Consider the following 19,494-nt stretch of genomic DNA (forward strand, 5'->3'; position numbering starts at 1 on the left):
AACATAAATGTATTACTAATTATGACATATAATTATTAAGCACAGAAAAATTTTGTTGGAAATTATTTTAATATGATAGATTCGTTTTCAATTGCAAGATCTGTGCATTTATATTACTTATTGTTAGAATGTAACAAAGTTTAATATTGAGTCTGTTCTCAGTTCTCATTCTTGTATAGATGTAAGCTCTGAGAAAGTTTATTCTCTTAAGTAGGTAAGAATGGAGGCCATTTTATAGCAATGTTATTCAATTCTTTAAACTCCTATGATAGGCCAAAAAAGTCATAATTGATTTTGATATATCACAAAAAATAATGATCTTTCAGCTGGTAATTCCATTGTCTGTACAATTTTGTTGAAAGCAAAGAATTGGAAATCACTTGATTTGCAGGATTCCTTAGCCAGTCATTAGAGTTGTTTTCTTTCAACATCCATACTTGTGTTTTGAATTGTTCCTTTGTTTTGGTGCCCCTGGAAGGGTCTGTGTCCCAGAGTAATACCGCATGGTAGGATTCCAGATGGGGGAGAGGAATGGCTTCCTACAGTGGGCAGAAGGCATTTATGGGAGGGGAGATAGGAAAGGAGTACCTGCGTCTCATCACAGATGTGTTCTCAGATGATCATTTTTAAGAAAAAGCACACACAATAGCTGAAGATCTGCAAACAGATTCTGTTATAATGTTCAGTGCCCATGTGCCTTTTTGAAAGTCATCTCATGCCCTCAAATGGCCACATATCCTCATTTAAACATTGCTGTCCTATGTGACACCTGGGGTTCCACTTGTACTTGTTCACGTCAATATGTTAGCCTTGCCTCTGACACCTCCTGCTCCATGCATTTGCTGTTTGTTCAACCACTGTGCATTTCTTGGACCTGTGCTTCAGTTATAGAGGCTACGACTGTAGAAACAATCTGTTCTACACACAAGCTGGAGAAGTAGTCTACCACATTGCCGCAGTTGCTGTCGTGTATAACCGGCAGCAGCACTCCCAGAGGCTGTACCTGGGGCACGATGACGACATTCTCAGCCTGACCATCCATCCAGTGAAGGACTATGTGGCTACTGGGCAGGTATATATTTCCTGTAAAACTAGGGCCTAGCCAAAAAGAGAATTAAATTTTTGAATTCAGTTTACATATTAGAAATTCAAGAAATACTGGGTAGAAATAAACATGAGATGGGAAGGTGAAGATTGAGTGAACACTGCATCCTTCCATGATGATGGGTGAATCAACCAAAGCATTCTAGCACTATTGGGAGACCTCTGAGGAGTTCTTTCCCTGGAATGATGAGATCTACGAATGGGACCAGCTAAAACTAAAATAGTGAAAGTTTTGTCAAGGGGCAGTTTTATATACTTCCTCACTGTATGCCTAGGACTTAGTGTGTCCTAGGTACTCAGTAAATGTTTATTGAATGAAACATTTAAAAATACTATAACATCTAGAGTATAATTATATTTGTAAGACTTAAAACCATAAGACTTTTGACTAATTTATATTTTAGCCTTATGAAAACACCTTGAATTTTATCTGACCTTTTTTTGAAATGCCTAAACCTTAGATTGAGTCTATAATTGAAAAAGCTGCTAAAACAGGGACCCTCTACATTCATTTGGGAATGGAAAGAGAAAAATAATAGTTTATTTATTAAATAAAGACTTTATTAAACTCAGATGTATTACCTTGCTGGCAAAAGAGTAATATTGTCAAAAGTATTTTTAGTTTTATCTTTTCCTCAAATGTATAGATTATACTTTTGTTCAGTTTTTATCATGAGTGTTTAATTGCAGATAATACTTCAACTGGTATTAACTAAGTGGCAAATTCTAAGAAAACATTCTTGGTATAATGTCAAAGGTTAACATGAGACAAACCCTCTCCTGAGACTTGACATGCAGGTGGTAAAGCCTTTGGACAGGGTTCATAACCTGGGGTTCATGAAATTCATGAATGAAAATGAGAGCATGAGGGGAGTCAACCCCTTAAAAGGTATATTTGGGGGGAAAAAGGATCCATAACTTTTAAATTGTTTTTTAAAAGGGTTACAATCCTCCGAAGGGTAAGGACTGGCCATTGGTTTATACATGAATTTGCCGGCCCTCCAACTGAACGTTAAGAGACCTATTGTGTTAGTTGATGTTATAAGGTTTTCCAGGTAATTGATCATTGCTTTGCTTTTTCACTTGCCCTCATTTTTTGCCTATCTTATAAACAGATGGTGCTTGATTCATGTGTATTTAATAGCCTCTTTTTTAAAGTAAAAGCCAGAGGTGATTTTTTTACATAAACCCCCAAGAAGATACTGCACTCAATACTGTATTTGATGGAAGGTAAACCGGTGGCAAACAGTATTCCAGCAGCCACCTGCAGGAGACTGGGCCTCCACAGACCTCTGTAAGAGTGGCCTGGATGCTGCTGAATTATGCCTATGGCTTTATCTCCCATTTTTCCTTTTAAAGTCATCACACCCAGCAGATTTCCCATCCCCCTACATATTACAAGTGAGGAAAACCACTTTACTATTACAATTTTCTTTGTTTTTGGAGATTAGTGTGATAGAAGCTTGTATCCCTGCAAAGATAATCCACCTTACTGAAAGATAGTTATGCCATGAAAATGTTATTTCCCAGGGGGAGAAGCGGGGCCAGGCCTCCTCCTGGTGGGTAGCGTAATGGAGAATGGGTAAAATAACTGGATAGCATCATGACAATGTACAAGTGACTTCCTTGACTGAGAAGCAGAATCTGTGTCGAGCTGGGAAGGCAGGAGAGGGAATGGTAGAAGTATCTGAGAAAAACAAGGCACAGTGGACATTTGAATTAGCCTTAAAGGCCCAGGCATCAGGTTAGGCTCTGCTGAAACTCTACCTGATTGCCAAGCCTCTTAGAGATACAGTGCCTCAGTTTCCTCATCTCAAAAATAGCTGAGTTGTACCAGATGATTTCCTAGGGTCCTCCTACTCTCCAAATGGGTTTATCTTGGTTTCTGAGCAGTGTTGGACTGTAAGGAACAAAATCTTTGTTAGTATAACTTATTAGTAGTTAATAACAGTCATCCTGTTATTTAAGGTTGGAAGAGATGCTGCTATTCATGTGTGGGACACACAAACTCTAAAATGTCTGTCGCTATTGAAAGGACAACATCAGAGAGGAGTGTGTGCGCTTGATTTTTCAGGTAAGGCCCAGAGTCATTGACACATGGTTCTACATTGAGAGAGAGACACACACAGAGAGAGTGTGCATGCACACGCGTGTGTGTATGTGTGTGTGTATTTAAACATGCTCCCACTTAGTTGTTCTTTTTGTGTTGAAGTGCAAGCTCTTTGTATGCCAGCTACCCACTCTTAGACTGGGAATCATACATGGGAATACCTCATCGAAAAATGTGGCCTTTAGATTACACACCCCTTCCCATCTTCTTCATTTTCTCTCTCCCAAGTCATTACCCAGAGCTCACACTGTGTTCTGTATTTGCTTGAGCAATTTGAAATCCAGAGCAGCTGTTGCTGTTGACTTAGTCGCAAATGTCTGGCAGTGACTCAGAACATCAATTTCATCTCTCCAAATAAGTGGGAGCACATCACTTCTGATTGAAAATACTAAGTACTAGAGAGGAGGCTGCAAATTCTCTGCAGAGGGTCACTTTACAACATTGGTATTTTGGAAATAACTTTTATGTTGAAAAAATAGAACTGAAGTTTTCATCTTAATTTAAAATTTGAACACAGTATCATAAAAAATAACTGAAGAAAGTAAGTTCCTTTAGAGTGAGTTTTCTTTAAGCTAGCGTTTGAGAATGAAGGCCTATCACAAAAAGTATTTCTACCTAGAAATTTTTAATAATCAAACTGTAGAAATTTTTAATAATCAAACTGTAGAAATTAGATCAATAGAAAAAGAATTCTAGACTTTCTACAGAAAGCTATTTTTATAATTTTTTTCTAAATTTTATTCAAGTGCTTAACAAGTATAACACGTGTAATATTAAATTCCATAACTCCACAAGCCTGATCTCTCTTCCCTATCCCTTCCTCTCCCTGTTCAAGCCCTCACTCCCTCTCATCTATACCATGGTAGTCATGCTGGTCTCTGATTCTATCCCACTTCCTCAGTCCATCCTACCCTCTTCTGGAGTCTCCCAGAAGCACAGCTACCATTGCCACCACATGGATTCCCCTTGGTTGGCTGACTCAGTGTGGAGCCCTTGGGACATCCATGGCCTTCCCTGATCTGGCCTTAACCTTCCTTAGCAGTATTTTTAACCCACCAGCCCTTAGTGCTCCTTCACGTCTCTCTAACTGTGGAGGCTACATGTACTCTTGCCCTTCTTTTGCCTGTGTTCTTTGCTCATGCTGTTCTAATGTGTCTTTTCAAGTCCTCCCATCCTTTAAGGTCAAGCTGGAAGTTTTCTCTTCCAACTTTACAGGGAGAAATAACCTGTCCTTTTTTCTGCATCCCTTTTTTTCTGCATCCCTTAGCCCTTTGTTGTCATTGCTCTTATGGCACCCATTGTTCTTGTGACACTCCATGTGGCACGTAGTTATTTGTGTCAGCATCTCCCATGCATTTCACACACAGTAAACTACTTGGCAGCAAATCCCATCTCTCTGCTCCCCACTGCACATGTCATACTGCTGTGCAAATAGAAGCTACTAAAAAAGTGTGAATGACTAAATGAACAAATGAGGCTCTGCTTCATGCACTTTATCTTGCCTTTCCCTATTACTGCTAGAATTTTACAATATAAACCACGTTTGGGTGAAAACTACCTTCATTGGCTGACAAATGCAACATGGGGCAATTTTTAGTTTTCGTAACAGGCTTGTTCTCACATACTGTAAATTACTCTACAAATCTGAGCTGCTGTATCATTATTAGAAGTTATTCAGTGCCTTCGGTGATTATTCAATTAGTAAAAATCAAGGCTAAACAGTTCATGCTCTACACTGGTGACGTGAGGTAGGAGAAGGCGTAAGTGTCAAGGGAGAGAGAACTCCACATACCCCCTGCCAGCTGAATAACACACTCAGTAATTCACTCAATAAACAGTGAATACAAAGTCCACACTCCCGGAAGTTCGATGGACATGCAGTTTTAAAATAGGTGTGCCATGTGTCAAAACCTGTAATTTTAGTTTCAATATGATCGTATTTCAAAGATGTGGATGAATTCCTTCTGCTTTTTGTTCTCCATAGTTCCACTCTTCAGTGGCCAAACTGCCCTTTTCCTAAAATTAATTTTGCTAGCAGACATATATGTGTATACTCAATATAAGTAATTAATATGCTTTAGAAGAGTGGTAAAATGCCCATTAAAGTAGCAAAAATAAATAACAACAGCTAAATGTTTACCACATTATTGGGAATCCAATATATTCATACCCTTGGCAGCACTGAAAATTGACTCAGTCCTAGCAAACAATCTGGCAATGTATGATAAAGCTGTAATTCAAAATGACAAGTATGAAGACTGTATTTTATGCACATTTCAATGTATCAGGATGAAAGAAAAAACTGAACTCAAAACACCATCTATCACTGATTGCAAATGAAAATGTGCATATGTGTATTAGCATATAAACAAAGTGGCCAGAAATTTAGAGTAATATAAATAGAATTTAATCATTAGGTTATTTCCTCCATAGAGTTGATTAATTTTCTATTTTTTTAAATCAAAATAATTAGCCCATGTTATTTAAATACCTTTGGAGGAAGAGATTAGCAGATCAAAGACATTAATTATGAGTTGAGTTCATAGCAATAAGCTGGTCCCCTGTAATGTGGCCTCTGCATTTCAGATAGCTAACATTTCTTCTGGACTTATTAGTATTATAGAAGAAAGAACAAGAAGTTAAGTGAGCTTAGAAACCTTTTTCCCATAAGACAGCCCTTCAGATCAGTGCCTGGGTAGAGAAATGAGATACTCTGGAGGAGGTGAGGAGCCCGATTCTGTAACTGCTTCTGATTCCCATCTTGGGCAAATAAATTCCCAACCATGAAATATTTGTGCATAATAAGGGTATTTCAGTATTTTAACAATACAGTCTCCATTCCCCAGGTAACAATCACTGGGAAAGAGCCCATTTTTCAGCAAGTGTGTTGCTTGTGATTATGGAAATTCACCTTTTTGACTTATAGGTTAAGGAGTATGTCAATATGTAAATGGTAGAAAGGAATCTGATAGCTTTAGAAAGTACTAATACTAAGGACTATTGTGGAAAAACTTTCACTGATACGTGATTCATTACCATGAATGGTTACATACAGATGAACTGTAGTCATTGACTGGGGTTTGGGGTAGGGGAGTGGGGACCTGTGGTGACTCCTGAAAGTGTGAGCTGAGGCCTGTTTGGTATAATTTCTATCGATAGCAGTCTGTTACAATAATATAGTTTGAGTCTTAAACCCCTGCACCACTTTATAGGCCGAGAATGGAGATCCTGAAGTTTGGTGATGTGGCCTGGGTAAAAGTCAGCAGTGGCCGATCCAAAGGCAGAACCCAGGTCCATTGCGAGAGCCACCAGGCCTGGGTTTGACAGCAGGCGGGAGGCATGCCAAGAGTTCTCCTCGGTGTCAGGCCTCCTCCAGCCCCTTCCCTTTGCTGGTGCTAGTGTGTATACTTGGCAAGAGTGTCATGCCCGGGTATGCAGGCTCACTTTCCGCTCCCTGTGCCCTCCAGTAAGCATGTCCATCTGTCCCTCCCACCCTCCACTGTAACTGTGGAGTAGACATGGTGGTGCATAGAGGCCCTCATGTGGAACAGCCCCAAGTGAAGAGAGATCCCGTTCTAAAACAGCCGAGAAACACACACTTACCTGAAGTATGAGCAAGGGCAACTAATGCTACCTTCTTTTGGAAACTGATAGAAAAGTGAGTAGCTCAAGTAGAAATGTTGAAAGAGGAGACTACGTAGACCTTGTTTAACCATGTAAACAGGGCACTGACGTGACACTCATCAGTGATGATTTAGCTAGTGCTCCATCTGTGTGCCTCAGTACCCCTGTCGCTGCCCATCTCTTAGGAGTTAGCTCATTTGGGGGGTTTTGTGGGCACCTACTGATAGTGTGCTTGTCTCTTACTAGAGAATAAATTGTCCTGGATATATAAAGCAGGCAAACAGTGCGAAAATTAGACAACTGAGGATTTAGATTGTTCTTGCCACTTTTCGAAAGCAAACAAAAGACATTTTTAATCAAAAACATTTCTTGGGACAGAATTTGTAACTGGGCTACAAGGACAAGAGGAATGAATTTGTATTATCTCAGTTGAGAAGCTCTTTTATCTCAGTATTTATTACTGTCCGGGGAAGGGGAACCATTTTTGTTTTGTGCTTGCCGTGAGGGAAGTGCTTCCGCATGAGTAGAAAACCAGATTAGAAATAGAAAAGGTCAACCACATAAATATTTTCTAGCTTAAATATCAACCATATAATTTTTTTAAACCTTCATAGAATAATACTGATTTCCATAAGAGCACATCTGAGACTTGATTTCATTGTGTTCAATAGAAAACCTATGCATTTTTTATGAGCCCTGAATAGAGTGACCAACTCATAATTGTCTGAATAAAACTTTTTCTAATTCACCCTTTACTGTTGACATTAAATGCCTTCCTATTATTTCTGGACTATGTCACAAACATCCATAATTAATGCATGCTGTAACTGGAAAGATGTGAAAGGACATTACCTAAGACTCTAAAAACATGGCTAAAAATAAAAAACTCCAACTAACTGTCCAGAGAGTAGATTTCCAAAGCAAGACCAAGCCTTACAGGGAAAGTGAGAACTGGGAGAGTAAAAATGTAGCCAATTTTACTTCCAAACTGTGTAGTATATACACAGAAATAGCCCATATCGGCAGAACTCAGGGAAGTCAGTATCCCAAAGAAGAGGTATGGTTGTTGAGGTGCCTCAAGGTTTGCACTGCTGCTTCCATTGCTACCAGAATCAAAATACCTTTTTTGGTTTAGAAAGGTGGTGCAACAGTGAGGATAAGCTGAGAGGGTCTTGCAGAAATTCTCCTAAAATAAAAGCTCACCTCCTACAACCCCAAAATCAGCTTACCCTTAGGCCTTCTTCAGATGACATAAAACTTTATTATTTTAAATGTATTTGTGCTTGCATTCCAAGAAGAACATATAACTACACAGATTTGAAAAGAAAACGTGAAATACAGTCAGTGAATGCAACAAGACATTGAATATTTGTGCCCTGTTTTTGAAATGAATAATTTTTTAAAAATTTGTTTATAATTAACACATAATTGCAAATGTTTACAGAGTATAATGTGACATTTCAGTACGTATTTATATTGTGTATTGACCAAATCAGAATAGCTGTCACATCCATCACCTCAAACATTTATCATTTCTTTGTGGTGATAACATTCAAGATCTTCTTTTCTAGCTATTTTGAAATATACAACACAGTATTAGCTATAGTCACCTTAATATGTAATGTAACACCAGAACTTACTCTTCCTAACTGTAACTTTGTACTCACTCTTTACTCATCCTCCAAAAACAAATTTTTTTTTTTGAGACAAGTTCTCACTGTGTCACCCAGGCTGAAGTGCAGTGGCACGATCATGGCTCACTGCAACCTGGACCTCCTGAGCTCAACCGATTCTCCCATGTCAGCCTCCCTAGTAGCTGGGACTACAGATACACACCACCACACTTAGCTCATTTTTTTTGTATTTTTTATAGAGACTGGGTTTTGTCATGTTGCCCAGGCTGATCACCAACTCCTGGGCTCAAGGGATTCACCTGCCTTAGCCCCCCAAAGTGTTGGGATTACAGATGTGAGCCACTGCACTTGGCCAAAATCTTTATGGCTATATAACATAGTACATTCCATTTCAATTTATACCATCCATAGGCATATTCTGTCTTTATCTTCCTCCTCCTCATCAATGTCACCAGTATCATCAACATTCGTTGAAAGCTTGATTAGTGTGAGGCTTACAAAGGAAGTGTGATAAGATTATTATAAGCCTCCAAAGAGGTTATGATCTTAAAGAGAGAAAACACCAATAAAAATAAAATCAAATACAGAGGCATGCCAACATAAAAACAACCAGGCCATAGCAAGAGCTGTGGAAAAAGTAATGTTGGTAATGAATAGGAAGTCATTACTAGTTCCTTCTCCTAAATGCATACAGAGGGACCTTGCCCAATTTAAAGCCTGGTAACCTTTAAGCATAAGGGGGTATCATTGGTTGTGATTTGAAAGACATAATTTATAATAATCACCTGGTGGTGATTTAACCCTTAAGGAAAGTGTTAATGTCTTCATCTAATACTACAGCCGAGTAGCTTGAAAAAGTCATGTAACTTTCAAATCCTTGCCTCATACTTAATAGTGATGGAGGGTTGGAGAGGATTTGCTTTGTTAAACCAGACTTTTTCTTTCTCTGACTTTCCTTTGTCCAGAAAAGGAGGAGGAGACTACCATTTCCAGTTGGTTGGAGAAGGGTCTCTTGCACAAGCAAGGGCCCTCGAAGCATGGGCATTGGTTAGCATTTGAGATGAGGTTGCCAGATTGAGCCAACAAAATTATGGGATTGCCAGATTGAGCCAACAAAATTATAGGAAGCTCAATTAAATTAGAGTTTCAGGTAAATAATTTTTGTCATAAGTATATTCCATGCAAAATAAGGATAAATATGTAATATATATATAAATATTGCATGGGACATACTTGTACTAAGAAATTAGTTACTGCTTACCTGAAATGCCAGTTTAACAAGGTTTTCTATATTTTACCTGGCAACCCTAATTTGGGGTCTACTGCAGGTCTGCCTTTGAAAATACCAGTTGAGACCTCCAAATGGACTGGCAGACCTGGGAGAGGCAATTTATCACAGACCTGTGTTGCTTTACCCTCATAGCTGGCCCTTGGTAGTCAGAGAAGAGCCCTGATATACTGACGCAGGATGAGCTTGATCACTCGTCTCCTAGCAACCGCACAGCTAGTGGAAGAGGGAGGCTGCTGACCCAGAGATGCTTCTGTGTTGAATCTAGCCTTGCAAGGAGGCAGCAAAGGAAAGGCTTATTGACTATACCTCTTCTTTTGTCTTGAAGGGAAAAAGCAAATTAACCGTTTTTATTTGAAATTTAATTGTGCATTCAGTATATTTTTAAAACAATTTTTGGGAAAATAACCTAAATGTCCAAATTATAGTAATCATGGATAATTATTATTCTCTTAGAGAAATAAATTGTCCTGGAAATGTAAAGCAGACAAGTGATGCGAAAACTGACAATAAGCAGTTATACGTAGGGATTTACAATAATCTATTCTTGCCAGTTTTCTAAACAATTATAAGTAATATTTAATACTAAAGGAAAATGTTCATGATATAATAGATGAAGAAAGACTAGATAACCTGTTTAGTATGATTCTGGTATTGTTTTTTTCTAAGCACATTTATGTAAAGACTGGTAGGATATATATCAAATGTAAGCCTAGAAATTTGGAAGATTTAAAATTTTTCTGTATCCATATTTTCTAAATTTCCTATAACAAGCACACTATATTTGAGATAGGGAACATAAAATTTTTTAATTGTAAAATCATCTTTTGAAAGAATTTTTTAAGTTAAATTTAGTTTCTGTAATATTCCTAACTTGGAGAGTTAACCCAGTTTTTAGAGCTGAAAATAGTCTCAGGGTCACAAAGCCAAGTGGTACCTCAAGTAAATGTCATGAGATTTGTTTGTCACAAAATAGACAAAAGTTTTTGTAGCTTACCTGAGAGTCTCTCTCTAGCTCTGTGTCTCAGAATGTCAGGTGGGCAATTTACTTCTGCAGCCCATTATGCATTAGGAAGATCGGCTGTCTCTAGTCTTGCATTTCATTGAGTGAGGTCCATTTAGTATATGATACCTCTAATGTATTAAAATATAATAATTGTACATGTTTATAGAGTATAGTGTGATGTTTCAGTACATGTATACATTGTGTAATCAAGTCAGGGCAGCTATCACATCCGTCACCTCAAACAGTTATCAATTCTTAAGATCAATTACTTATTCCTCTTTATAGTATATGAAATGTTTTGTTTTTTTCATGGAAGAAATTTTGACATTTGTGTTGTTTTCATACAGCCGATGGAAAATGTCTGGTGTCGGTTGGTTTAGACGATTTTCACAGTATTGTATTTTGGGACTGGAAAAAGGGAGAAAAGACAGCCACAACAAGGTAAGAAGCTGCCGGGATCTTATGGTATCCTGCTGATATCATGGTTTAGTAAAGGTCAATAGTTTTCATTTTCTGGTAAGATTTCGTCTTCAAACTCAGGTGAAACTCATGTAGAAAGCTTAGCACCTAAGTGAAAAAGTACTGCAGTGTTTCATGGTGGCAAACCTGACTTAGAGCAGGTAATGTTTGTTGCGGTGAATCAGAAAATTCCGAAATCCTCTGCAGAGAGTCGTTCGCCGCTTCATTTTGAGTGATCTGTGTAATCTGTATCAAAGCATTTCAGCAATACAAAAGGAACTTTTCTCAGGCTGGTGCCTTGCCCCTTGTTTTTCCTCTGTCCTAGCATCTGGTGAAGGATTGTCAATGTCATCAGAGTCAGAAGCACCGTTTGTCATGAGGCTGCAGCATGCTGGAAAGGAGGCCCCACTGAGTGCATCTGCCACTTGCTTTCAAAGCAGGCAAATTGTTTCCCTAATCTCCCGTCTTATAAATAGATTTTTTGAGACCGACTGCTGTTTATAGACCACCTGTCCTCCCTTACCCCAGCCTTCCTGCCTGCTGATTCAGCGCTAAGTCTGAACATGACTTTCCATTCCTACTTGCATTGAGCTCAGCTGTTTGCCCAACCCTGATCAGGGGTCAAAATAGTTGGCAGCCAAGACCCAGCAATACAATTTGTTGCCCGGGAGTGTTGTCAGTGTACCTCCCCGTTCTTCCCTGCATTAATGATGTCCTTTCTATCTTGCAATATAAAATCATTTTGAAGTTAATAGCCTTGAACCCCAATATTCACTTTTTAAATTAATATTTTCCTGTACAATAGTAAATAGGAAAAAAGGTTTGTGGGAATTTAATGAAAGAAGATTTATAAATTGCTAGAGACCCGGAGGAGCAGCAGATGGAGGCTTGAGGACTCCAGCTGACCATCTTAGGAGAAAAAGAGAAGCTTTTCTGGTGACTGCTGTTGAGATTGAATTCTTGGCAACAAATGGCAGCTCATAAATCTGCCTGCCCAAGTGGTTTTCCTTTTGGTCTTTCTTTCTACTATTCCTCACTGTCATTCTCCTCCCTTCTAGTACTCAGATTCAGCTTCTCATCAGAACTCTGTTTCCCCGCTAGACTAAAATACAGAATTTAATATTTCTGATAATATACCACCTGCCTCTACAGATAATTTCAGGGAAAGCACATGTCTGGATTTCAAAAGCAACAGAAATGCAATTTTCCTGCTAGAAAACACTCTGCAGCTGTGGGTGGCTCACCAGTTTTATGACAGAAACATTAATAGAAATGGAAGAAAGAAATATTTCTTAATATTAAAATAGTATATATTTTATATACTTGATGGATAGTGTTACTGCTTCTATTTAACACAAAGTTGACTTAACACCGTTATGTTAATAACACAATTTATATTTGGAATCGCTTCTAAGCCTTATGACACATTCCCAAAACAAGACACCTGCAGAATTGCCCAGGAGAACATTTTGGATTGACATTAACCAGTGCTATTTCCAAGGAGGAATATTAAGGATTAAAGTTCTTTGGAAGAATAGTAGATTTTGCATTAATAAGTAAATAAAAGTTATGTAAATATCTATTTGCATAATATTAACAATGATACATATTTACATAGATACACGAGAAATTTAGACGAATAAATAAAACTTATATTTGTGGGCTTAGAGTGCTTAAGTAGATAGAAACTTTTAAAGACAGGAGGCCATGCACCATGGCTCACGTCTGTAATCCCAGCACTTTGTGAGGCTGAGGCGGGCGGATCTCCTAAGGGTCAGGAGTTCGAGACTAGCCTGGCCAACATGGTGAAACCCCGTCTCTACTGCAAATATAAAAATTAGCCAGGTACGGTGGCGGGCACCTGTAATCTCAGCTACTCGGGAGTCTGAGGCAGGAAAATCACCTGAACGTGGGAGGCAGAGATTGCAGTGAGCCACGATTGCGCCACTACACTCCAGCCTGGGCAACGGGGCAAGACTCCATCTCAAAAAAAAAAAATTTAAACAGGGACATGATAGAAGTGACAAGTAATCAACTGAATGATACCTTGCTTCCAGGGTCATCTAAGCTCCCAAGAGGGCCTAATTCACAGAGAAACTGATTCAGACCTACCCCTCATTTTTCACTTCTGTGTCTCGATCACTGCCAGCCTCATTTATAGAGCAAGGCTGAACAAGAAACCTGCTTCTGGCTGACTGTGCTGTTTTAGCAAGGGTGATTGTTCTGTACCACTCGTCACCCAGGAGGTGAGGTTTCTCCACAGAGGAGGAGCATGTTTGGTAGCTGTGGTGGCATCGTCAGCTGTGCTGCTGGTGGCCGTGGTGACATGTGCCAGCTGTACACCCGGGCACTCAGAAGTTGCTCCTCCCCCGATTGGTGAGAATATTTTAAATGAGCATACTCTTTAGCAGCTCACAGAAACTGGAGAAATTCAGAATTGGACCATAGAGATCTTATTTACAAGATACCCTAGATTTTACTTACAAGATCTCTGTGAGACTGAATCCAATCTATTTAAACAATTTCCCCGCATGCATCTTTGCTAATTTTTATGAGTGATTTAGGTTACCTCCATTACAAATGAATTTTTCAGTCTTTTTTTTCCCCCTAAAGATCATTCCAATTTTAGTCTAGTATACAAGTAGCCCATTTAAGAACCAAGGCTGATCTCGTATAGGAGTAATTACAGGGCCTAACATCACTGTCAATCAGGGCAGAATAATGTGATGATTAATCAGGTACATCTGTGCTCCTTTAGTTGGACTTGTGTTGCTCTGGTAATGTGACTGGGGAACAATGACTAACTACAGACACATTTCATCTCAGAGTTTGAACAGCAGGGATCTTGGACAAAAAAGAATTATCAATAAGAACACTTCCAAGGCCAGTCTGAAAGTTTTGCTGCTAGAAAGCTGAGGGACACACTGTAGGCCTGCATATGGCAGGCGTATTGAACTTCCAAGTAATCGCTTCTGTATTAGCTTCGCCACTTCATCTATTTTAGGTCCCTACCTTTATATGCACTCAATGACTATGATAGAGTCTCCTGTATACCATATGGGCCCCTTTTCTTTTTCACTTTCTTTTTTAAAATAACACTTATTCTTTCCTCTGTTTTGCAAAAATTGTATGATCATTATAGAAAAATTAGAGAAAAGCACTTAAAGGAAAATCATCTATAATCCCACTACCCAGATGTAGCCATGGTTAACATTTTAGCGTATATCTTGTAGTATGTATTTTTCTAGTATTTGTATTCATTTTTATTTACATGTGGGGTATTGTGCATATGCTCTGTAACTGGCTCTTTTCACTAATACATCGTCTCACTGTGTTCTAATTTGTTTCCTGTTTTATTCTATATTTTGAGCCAATTTAAATTTTTTTTGGAGATAGAGTATATGTATCAAACACTCATCAGTCTTCCTGTTAAAGGCTACTGCCACAGAAAGGGAGAACCACATTACACCTAGGACTGGGCCTCTGTGCAAACAGAGGAGTTCTGAATGGACAATATGGAAACCAAGTCACCCAGTGTGTAGTTGCCCTTGGCCTCTGGAAGAGGCTCCTTCCTTCGTGCTTGCTGATGGGGTTTATGTGGCCCCATGCGGTGAATCCCTTGTGATGGGGCATGAGGAATCGTCCAGTGTTAGGACAGCAGCACAGTGTGTAAGTTCTTATTCTCACCATCTAAGGTCTGACAAACTCTTTGCATTTTGTTTTGCTTATACATACACACATGCACATGCGTGCACACACACACCTACACTTACAGGCAACTTCCGTACAAGTATAACATGTGTGTAAAAGAAAAATGAGAGGTATGCAATGTGTTCTTTATTTAGATACTGACATTAGCTAAACATGTATATGCCATCCTTAGCCACTTTAGCTACAACAGAAATAACATCGGTGTTTTTATGACATAGAGTAGGACAACAAAAACTCTCACCCAAACTCAAAGTGCTTTTTCTGTTTTCTCACTTAACAACAGTCAACACAGAAGACTTCTGTGACCAAACTTGTGGAGATTTCTCCCCACCAACAAGCAAATAATTCTGTGACAGACACTAGCTGAGTATTTTCTAGTTCCGTTCTATTCTGACTCTGTCTACCTGGAGGTAGCCTCAGATCCCACAGGTTGAGGGCTCAGTTTCTGAGGCCGTGCCCCTCATCCCACCTTGGGTTTCATTAATTTGCTGGAGTCGCTCAGAGAACTCAGACGTACTTACTTCATTTGCCACGTTATTACAGAGGATGTTACAAAGGTTATGGATGGAAAGCTATATAGGGCAAGGCACATGGGAAGGGGCACAGAGCTTTCATGGCCTCCCTGCATGCACCTTCCTCCAGGGATCTCCTTATGTTCAGCTATCTAGAAGTTCTCCAAACTCTGTCCTTTGGGGTTTTTAATGGAGGCTTCATTACATAGGCATGGTTGATATACTCACTGGCGATGGGTGAGCAGCTTAACCTTTGATCCCTCTCCCTTCCCTGAAGGTCAGGAATGGGGCTGCAAGTCCCAACCCTCTACTACTGCTTTGGTCTTTCTGGTGACCAGCTCCCATCCTGAAGCTACCTCTGGGCTGGCAGCCATCAAGTCAATCATGAGCATACAAGAAGACCTCACTGGAGATCCAAGGATTGTAGGAGTTGTATGCCAGGAAATGGAGGGGGAGAATTGAAGACCCCATACGTATTTTGTAATATCACAATGGCACTAAGAAATTAGATGGAAACTAAAAAGTTCTCACAAAAAAAGGTTTTTGTAAATGTTTGACATTGTATAGATACAAGGAAACAATCTTTTATCTCTAGGAAATATAATTTGCTATATCTGTTCTTTATTTTCATTTTGGTTTTCTCTAGTCTCTCTAAAGTATATATGAATGATTTTGAATCTAGGGGGATTTTCCTCCAATCAAGAAATCACTGGGCTGAGCATGGTGGCTCACGCCTATAATCCCAGCACTTTGGGAGGCCGAGGCAGGTGGATCACTTGAGGTCAGGGGTTCCAGATCAGCCTGGTCAACATGGCAAAACCCCATCTCTACTAAAAATACAAAAAATTAGCTGGGCATGGTGGCGTGCACCTGTAGTCCCAGCTACTTGGGAGGCTGAGGCATGAGACTCATCTGAGTCTGGGAGGTGGAGGTTGCAGTGATCCCAGATTGCACCACTGCACTCCAGCCTGAGTGACAGAGTGAGAATCTGTCTCAAAAAAAGAGGAAAAAAAAAAAAAAAAAAACCTAGTGCAGTGACTCACACCTGTAATCCCAGCACTTAGGGAGGTTGAGGTGGGTGGATCACCTGAGGTCAGGAGTTTGAGACCAGCCTGAACAACATGATGAAACCCCATCTTTACTAAAAATACAAAAAATTAGCCAGGCATGGTGGCACATGCCTGTAATCTCACCTACTCAGGAGACTGAGACAGGAGAATCATTTGAACCTGGGAGGCAGAGGTTGTAGTGAGCCAAGATTGTGACACTACATTCCAGCCTGGGCAACAAGAGCAAAACTCCGTCTCAAAAAAAAAAAAAAAAAAAATTTTTTTTGGATGCTTAACGTTTTTATGGTTATCTGGTTGATTTCTTCTCTTAAACTTTAAGAGGTTAAACACATTTCACCTTTAGACCTTTTTCTCCCCTAATTGTTCACGGTATGTCCAGTGATGTATCCTGGCTCTAATGTCCATGTTCACTTTTGATTTTCAAAGAGTCAGAGCCCCAGAATTCCATCTCTTCCTTGCCTCTCATCGTAGGGTCCACATTCATGTAGCCATAATGGATCAGGAGACATTCTATTCTTTTTATTGTGGAAAATTTCAAAGTTACGCCAAAGTAGAGGGAATAGCATAATGAACCCTCTGTACCCATCACCCAGTTGCAACAATGATCAGCATCCTACACGTTGCACAGATCTTTCCTTCTCTCTCTCTTTTTTTTTTTTAAAAAAACTTTTTTTTTGTTTGTTTTTTCTTGAGATGGAGTCTTGCTCTGTCACCCAGGCTGGAGTGCAGTGGTGCGACCTCAGCCCACTGCAATCTCCTCCTCCTGGGTTCAAGCAATTATCCTATCTCAGCCTCCTTAGTAGCTAGGATTACAGGTGCCTGCCACCACTCCTGGCTAATTTTTTGTATTTTTAGTAGAGAACAGGGTTTCACCATGTTGGCCAGGCTGGTCTCGAACTCCTGACCTCAGCTGATCCGCCCACCTCAGCCTCTCAAAGTGCTGGGATTACAGGCATGTGCCACCACGCCTGGCCTCTTTTTTTAATCTATTATTCAGCTTCATATTTTACCTTTAGATATGGTGGGAATGGAAAATGGTGCAGCAACTTGGAAAACATTAGTGCCTCAAAACGTGAAACACACATTCTCCACATTGTGGCCAACACTTGTTATTGTCTGTCGTTTTTATTATAGGCACCTCGTGAGTGTGAAGTGCTATCTCATTATGGTTTTCCCAATAGCTAATGATGTTGAGCATGTTTTCATGTGCTGACTGGGTATATTTTCTCTGTAGAATGTCTGTTTAAAGATACCACCCAATTTTAATAGAGTTATTTGTCTTTTTATTACTGAGTTTTAAGAGTTTTAATGTATTTTGAATATAGGTCCCTTATCAGATATATGATTTGCAAATAATTTCACCCATGTTCAAGTTTTTAGGCAAGAATACTTTATAGGTACTTCCTGTCACATCAGAAAAGATAAAATCGATGGTATACCAGAGAGCAGGGAGGCAGTAGGAATGGTCCTTCCCAGGTGCAAGCAATAGGGGTATATTATCTATAGAGAATTTGAAAATAACTAAAAGCCATACTGCTTTTTATTATTCCCATTTGCTGGCAATTCTAAACAATGTTAGTGATGGAATTCCTTCCCTCCAGGATGGACCACTTCCCCAGCACCACCTTGGTGTATGCTGCTGCCCAAAAGGTCTAGTTGTTCTGCTGTCAGTCATACTCAGCTCAATTGGTGGGTTCTGGGAGTATTGACCTGATCCTTTCGTTACACAGCTCCCCATCAACACATTTTCTAACGGTTGTAGCATCAGCTGACAACCTTGGGCTAAACTGATTACTTAATTTGGCTTAAAAGTGGTAGTTTTCTAATTTTATTCATTCTTCATATTAGCTAGAATTATTTTATAAACAAGAATTTTCCCTCATGAACCATTTGGTTTCTCCGAAATATAATTCTCACAGGAAGTGTTTCTTTAAATGTTAGGGTTATTTTATTTTTGTCTATAACTTGCTGATTTTTTTTCCCAGTTTGTCATTCATCCTTTGAGTTTGCTATGGTGTTTTTCATCAAGCAATAAGTTTCTATTTTTATGTGGTTATATTTATTAATCTTTTATTGCTTCAAGATTTTCATATTTAGAAAAATATTGCCCATTCTCACATTTAAAAGAAATCACCTATTCTAATGTTCTATGGCTTCATCTTTTATATTTAGGTCTCTAAATAGTTTATAATCTATTCTAGTATCTGAGGAACAGGTCCAACTTTGTTTTTTCCTTATGGCTGCCAAGGTGTTCCAAACACTATTTTTTCCCTTTTTAAATAGATTTTATATTTTAGAGTGGTTTTAGGTTGACAGCAAAATTGAGCAGAAAGTACAGAGAGTTCCCATTACCTCCTACCTCCTCATATGCACAGCCTCCCCTACTATCACCATCCTGCACTAGAGTGGTACATTTGTTACAATTCATGAACCTACCTTGACAGATTATCACCCGAAGTCCATAGTTTATATTAGCGTTCACTCTGTTTTGTACATTCTATGAGTTTTGACAAATGTATATTGACACATGATCTATCATGATACTGTTACCAAGCTAGCAATGGGCTTGCTGCCCAAAAAGCATAGACGCCAATACTATGCCACCAGCTTTTGTGAAAAGAAAGAGTTTATTGCAGTTTGACGGCAAGGAGACAGGGGGCAATGCTCAAATCTCTCTCTCGAGCTGGGGACTGGGGCCGGATTCATAGCAGCGGGTAATGAGGCGTGATCTGATTGGATCTTACAATGCAGTGTTGCCGGGAGACATGATAGGACTGGATCATGCCATGAGGTGTGTAGTTCTTAATTTGGTCCCTGTTCCTTGGTCCAATCACTTAGGTTCCACCCATGGTTCATCTGGGCATGATCAAGTTATATAACTTGCAACCTGGGTTCCATGATAACTGAAAAACAACTCACCATTGTATTATGTAAAGTTGAACCAGACTGGGCTGATTCTGCAGTTACCACAGTATA

At 39.3% G+C, this 19,494-nt stretch overlaps 1 protein-coding gene across 2 annotated transcripts in view; it reads left to right on the top strand.

The window, feature by feature from the left end:
• The window catches only part of EML6 (echinoderm microtubule associated protein like 6), a 253,859-nt gene that overhangs the window by 149,795 nt on the left and 84,570 nt on the right, over positions 1 to 19,494 (top strand). For both annotated transcript variants that reach the window (XM_025353931.1, XM_025353930.1), the window contains exons 14-16: positions 886 to 1,072; positions 3,073 to 3,178; positions 11,114 to 11,207. In XM_025353931.1, coding sequence (XP_025209716.1) covers positions 886 to 1,072; positions 3,073 to 3,178; positions 11,114 to 11,207 — 387 coding nt within the window. The remainder of the gene's footprint in view (positions 1 to 885; positions 1,073 to 3,072; positions 3,179 to 11,113; positions 11,208 to 19,494) is intronic.

Source organism: Theropithecus gelada, chromosome 13, assembly GCF_003255815.1.
Source record: "Theropithecus gelada isolate Dixy chromosome 13, Tgel_1.0, whole genome shotgun sequence".
Classification (NCBI taxonomy): Eukaryota; Metazoa; Chordata; class Mammalia; order Primates; family Cercopithecidae; genus Theropithecus; species Theropithecus gelada.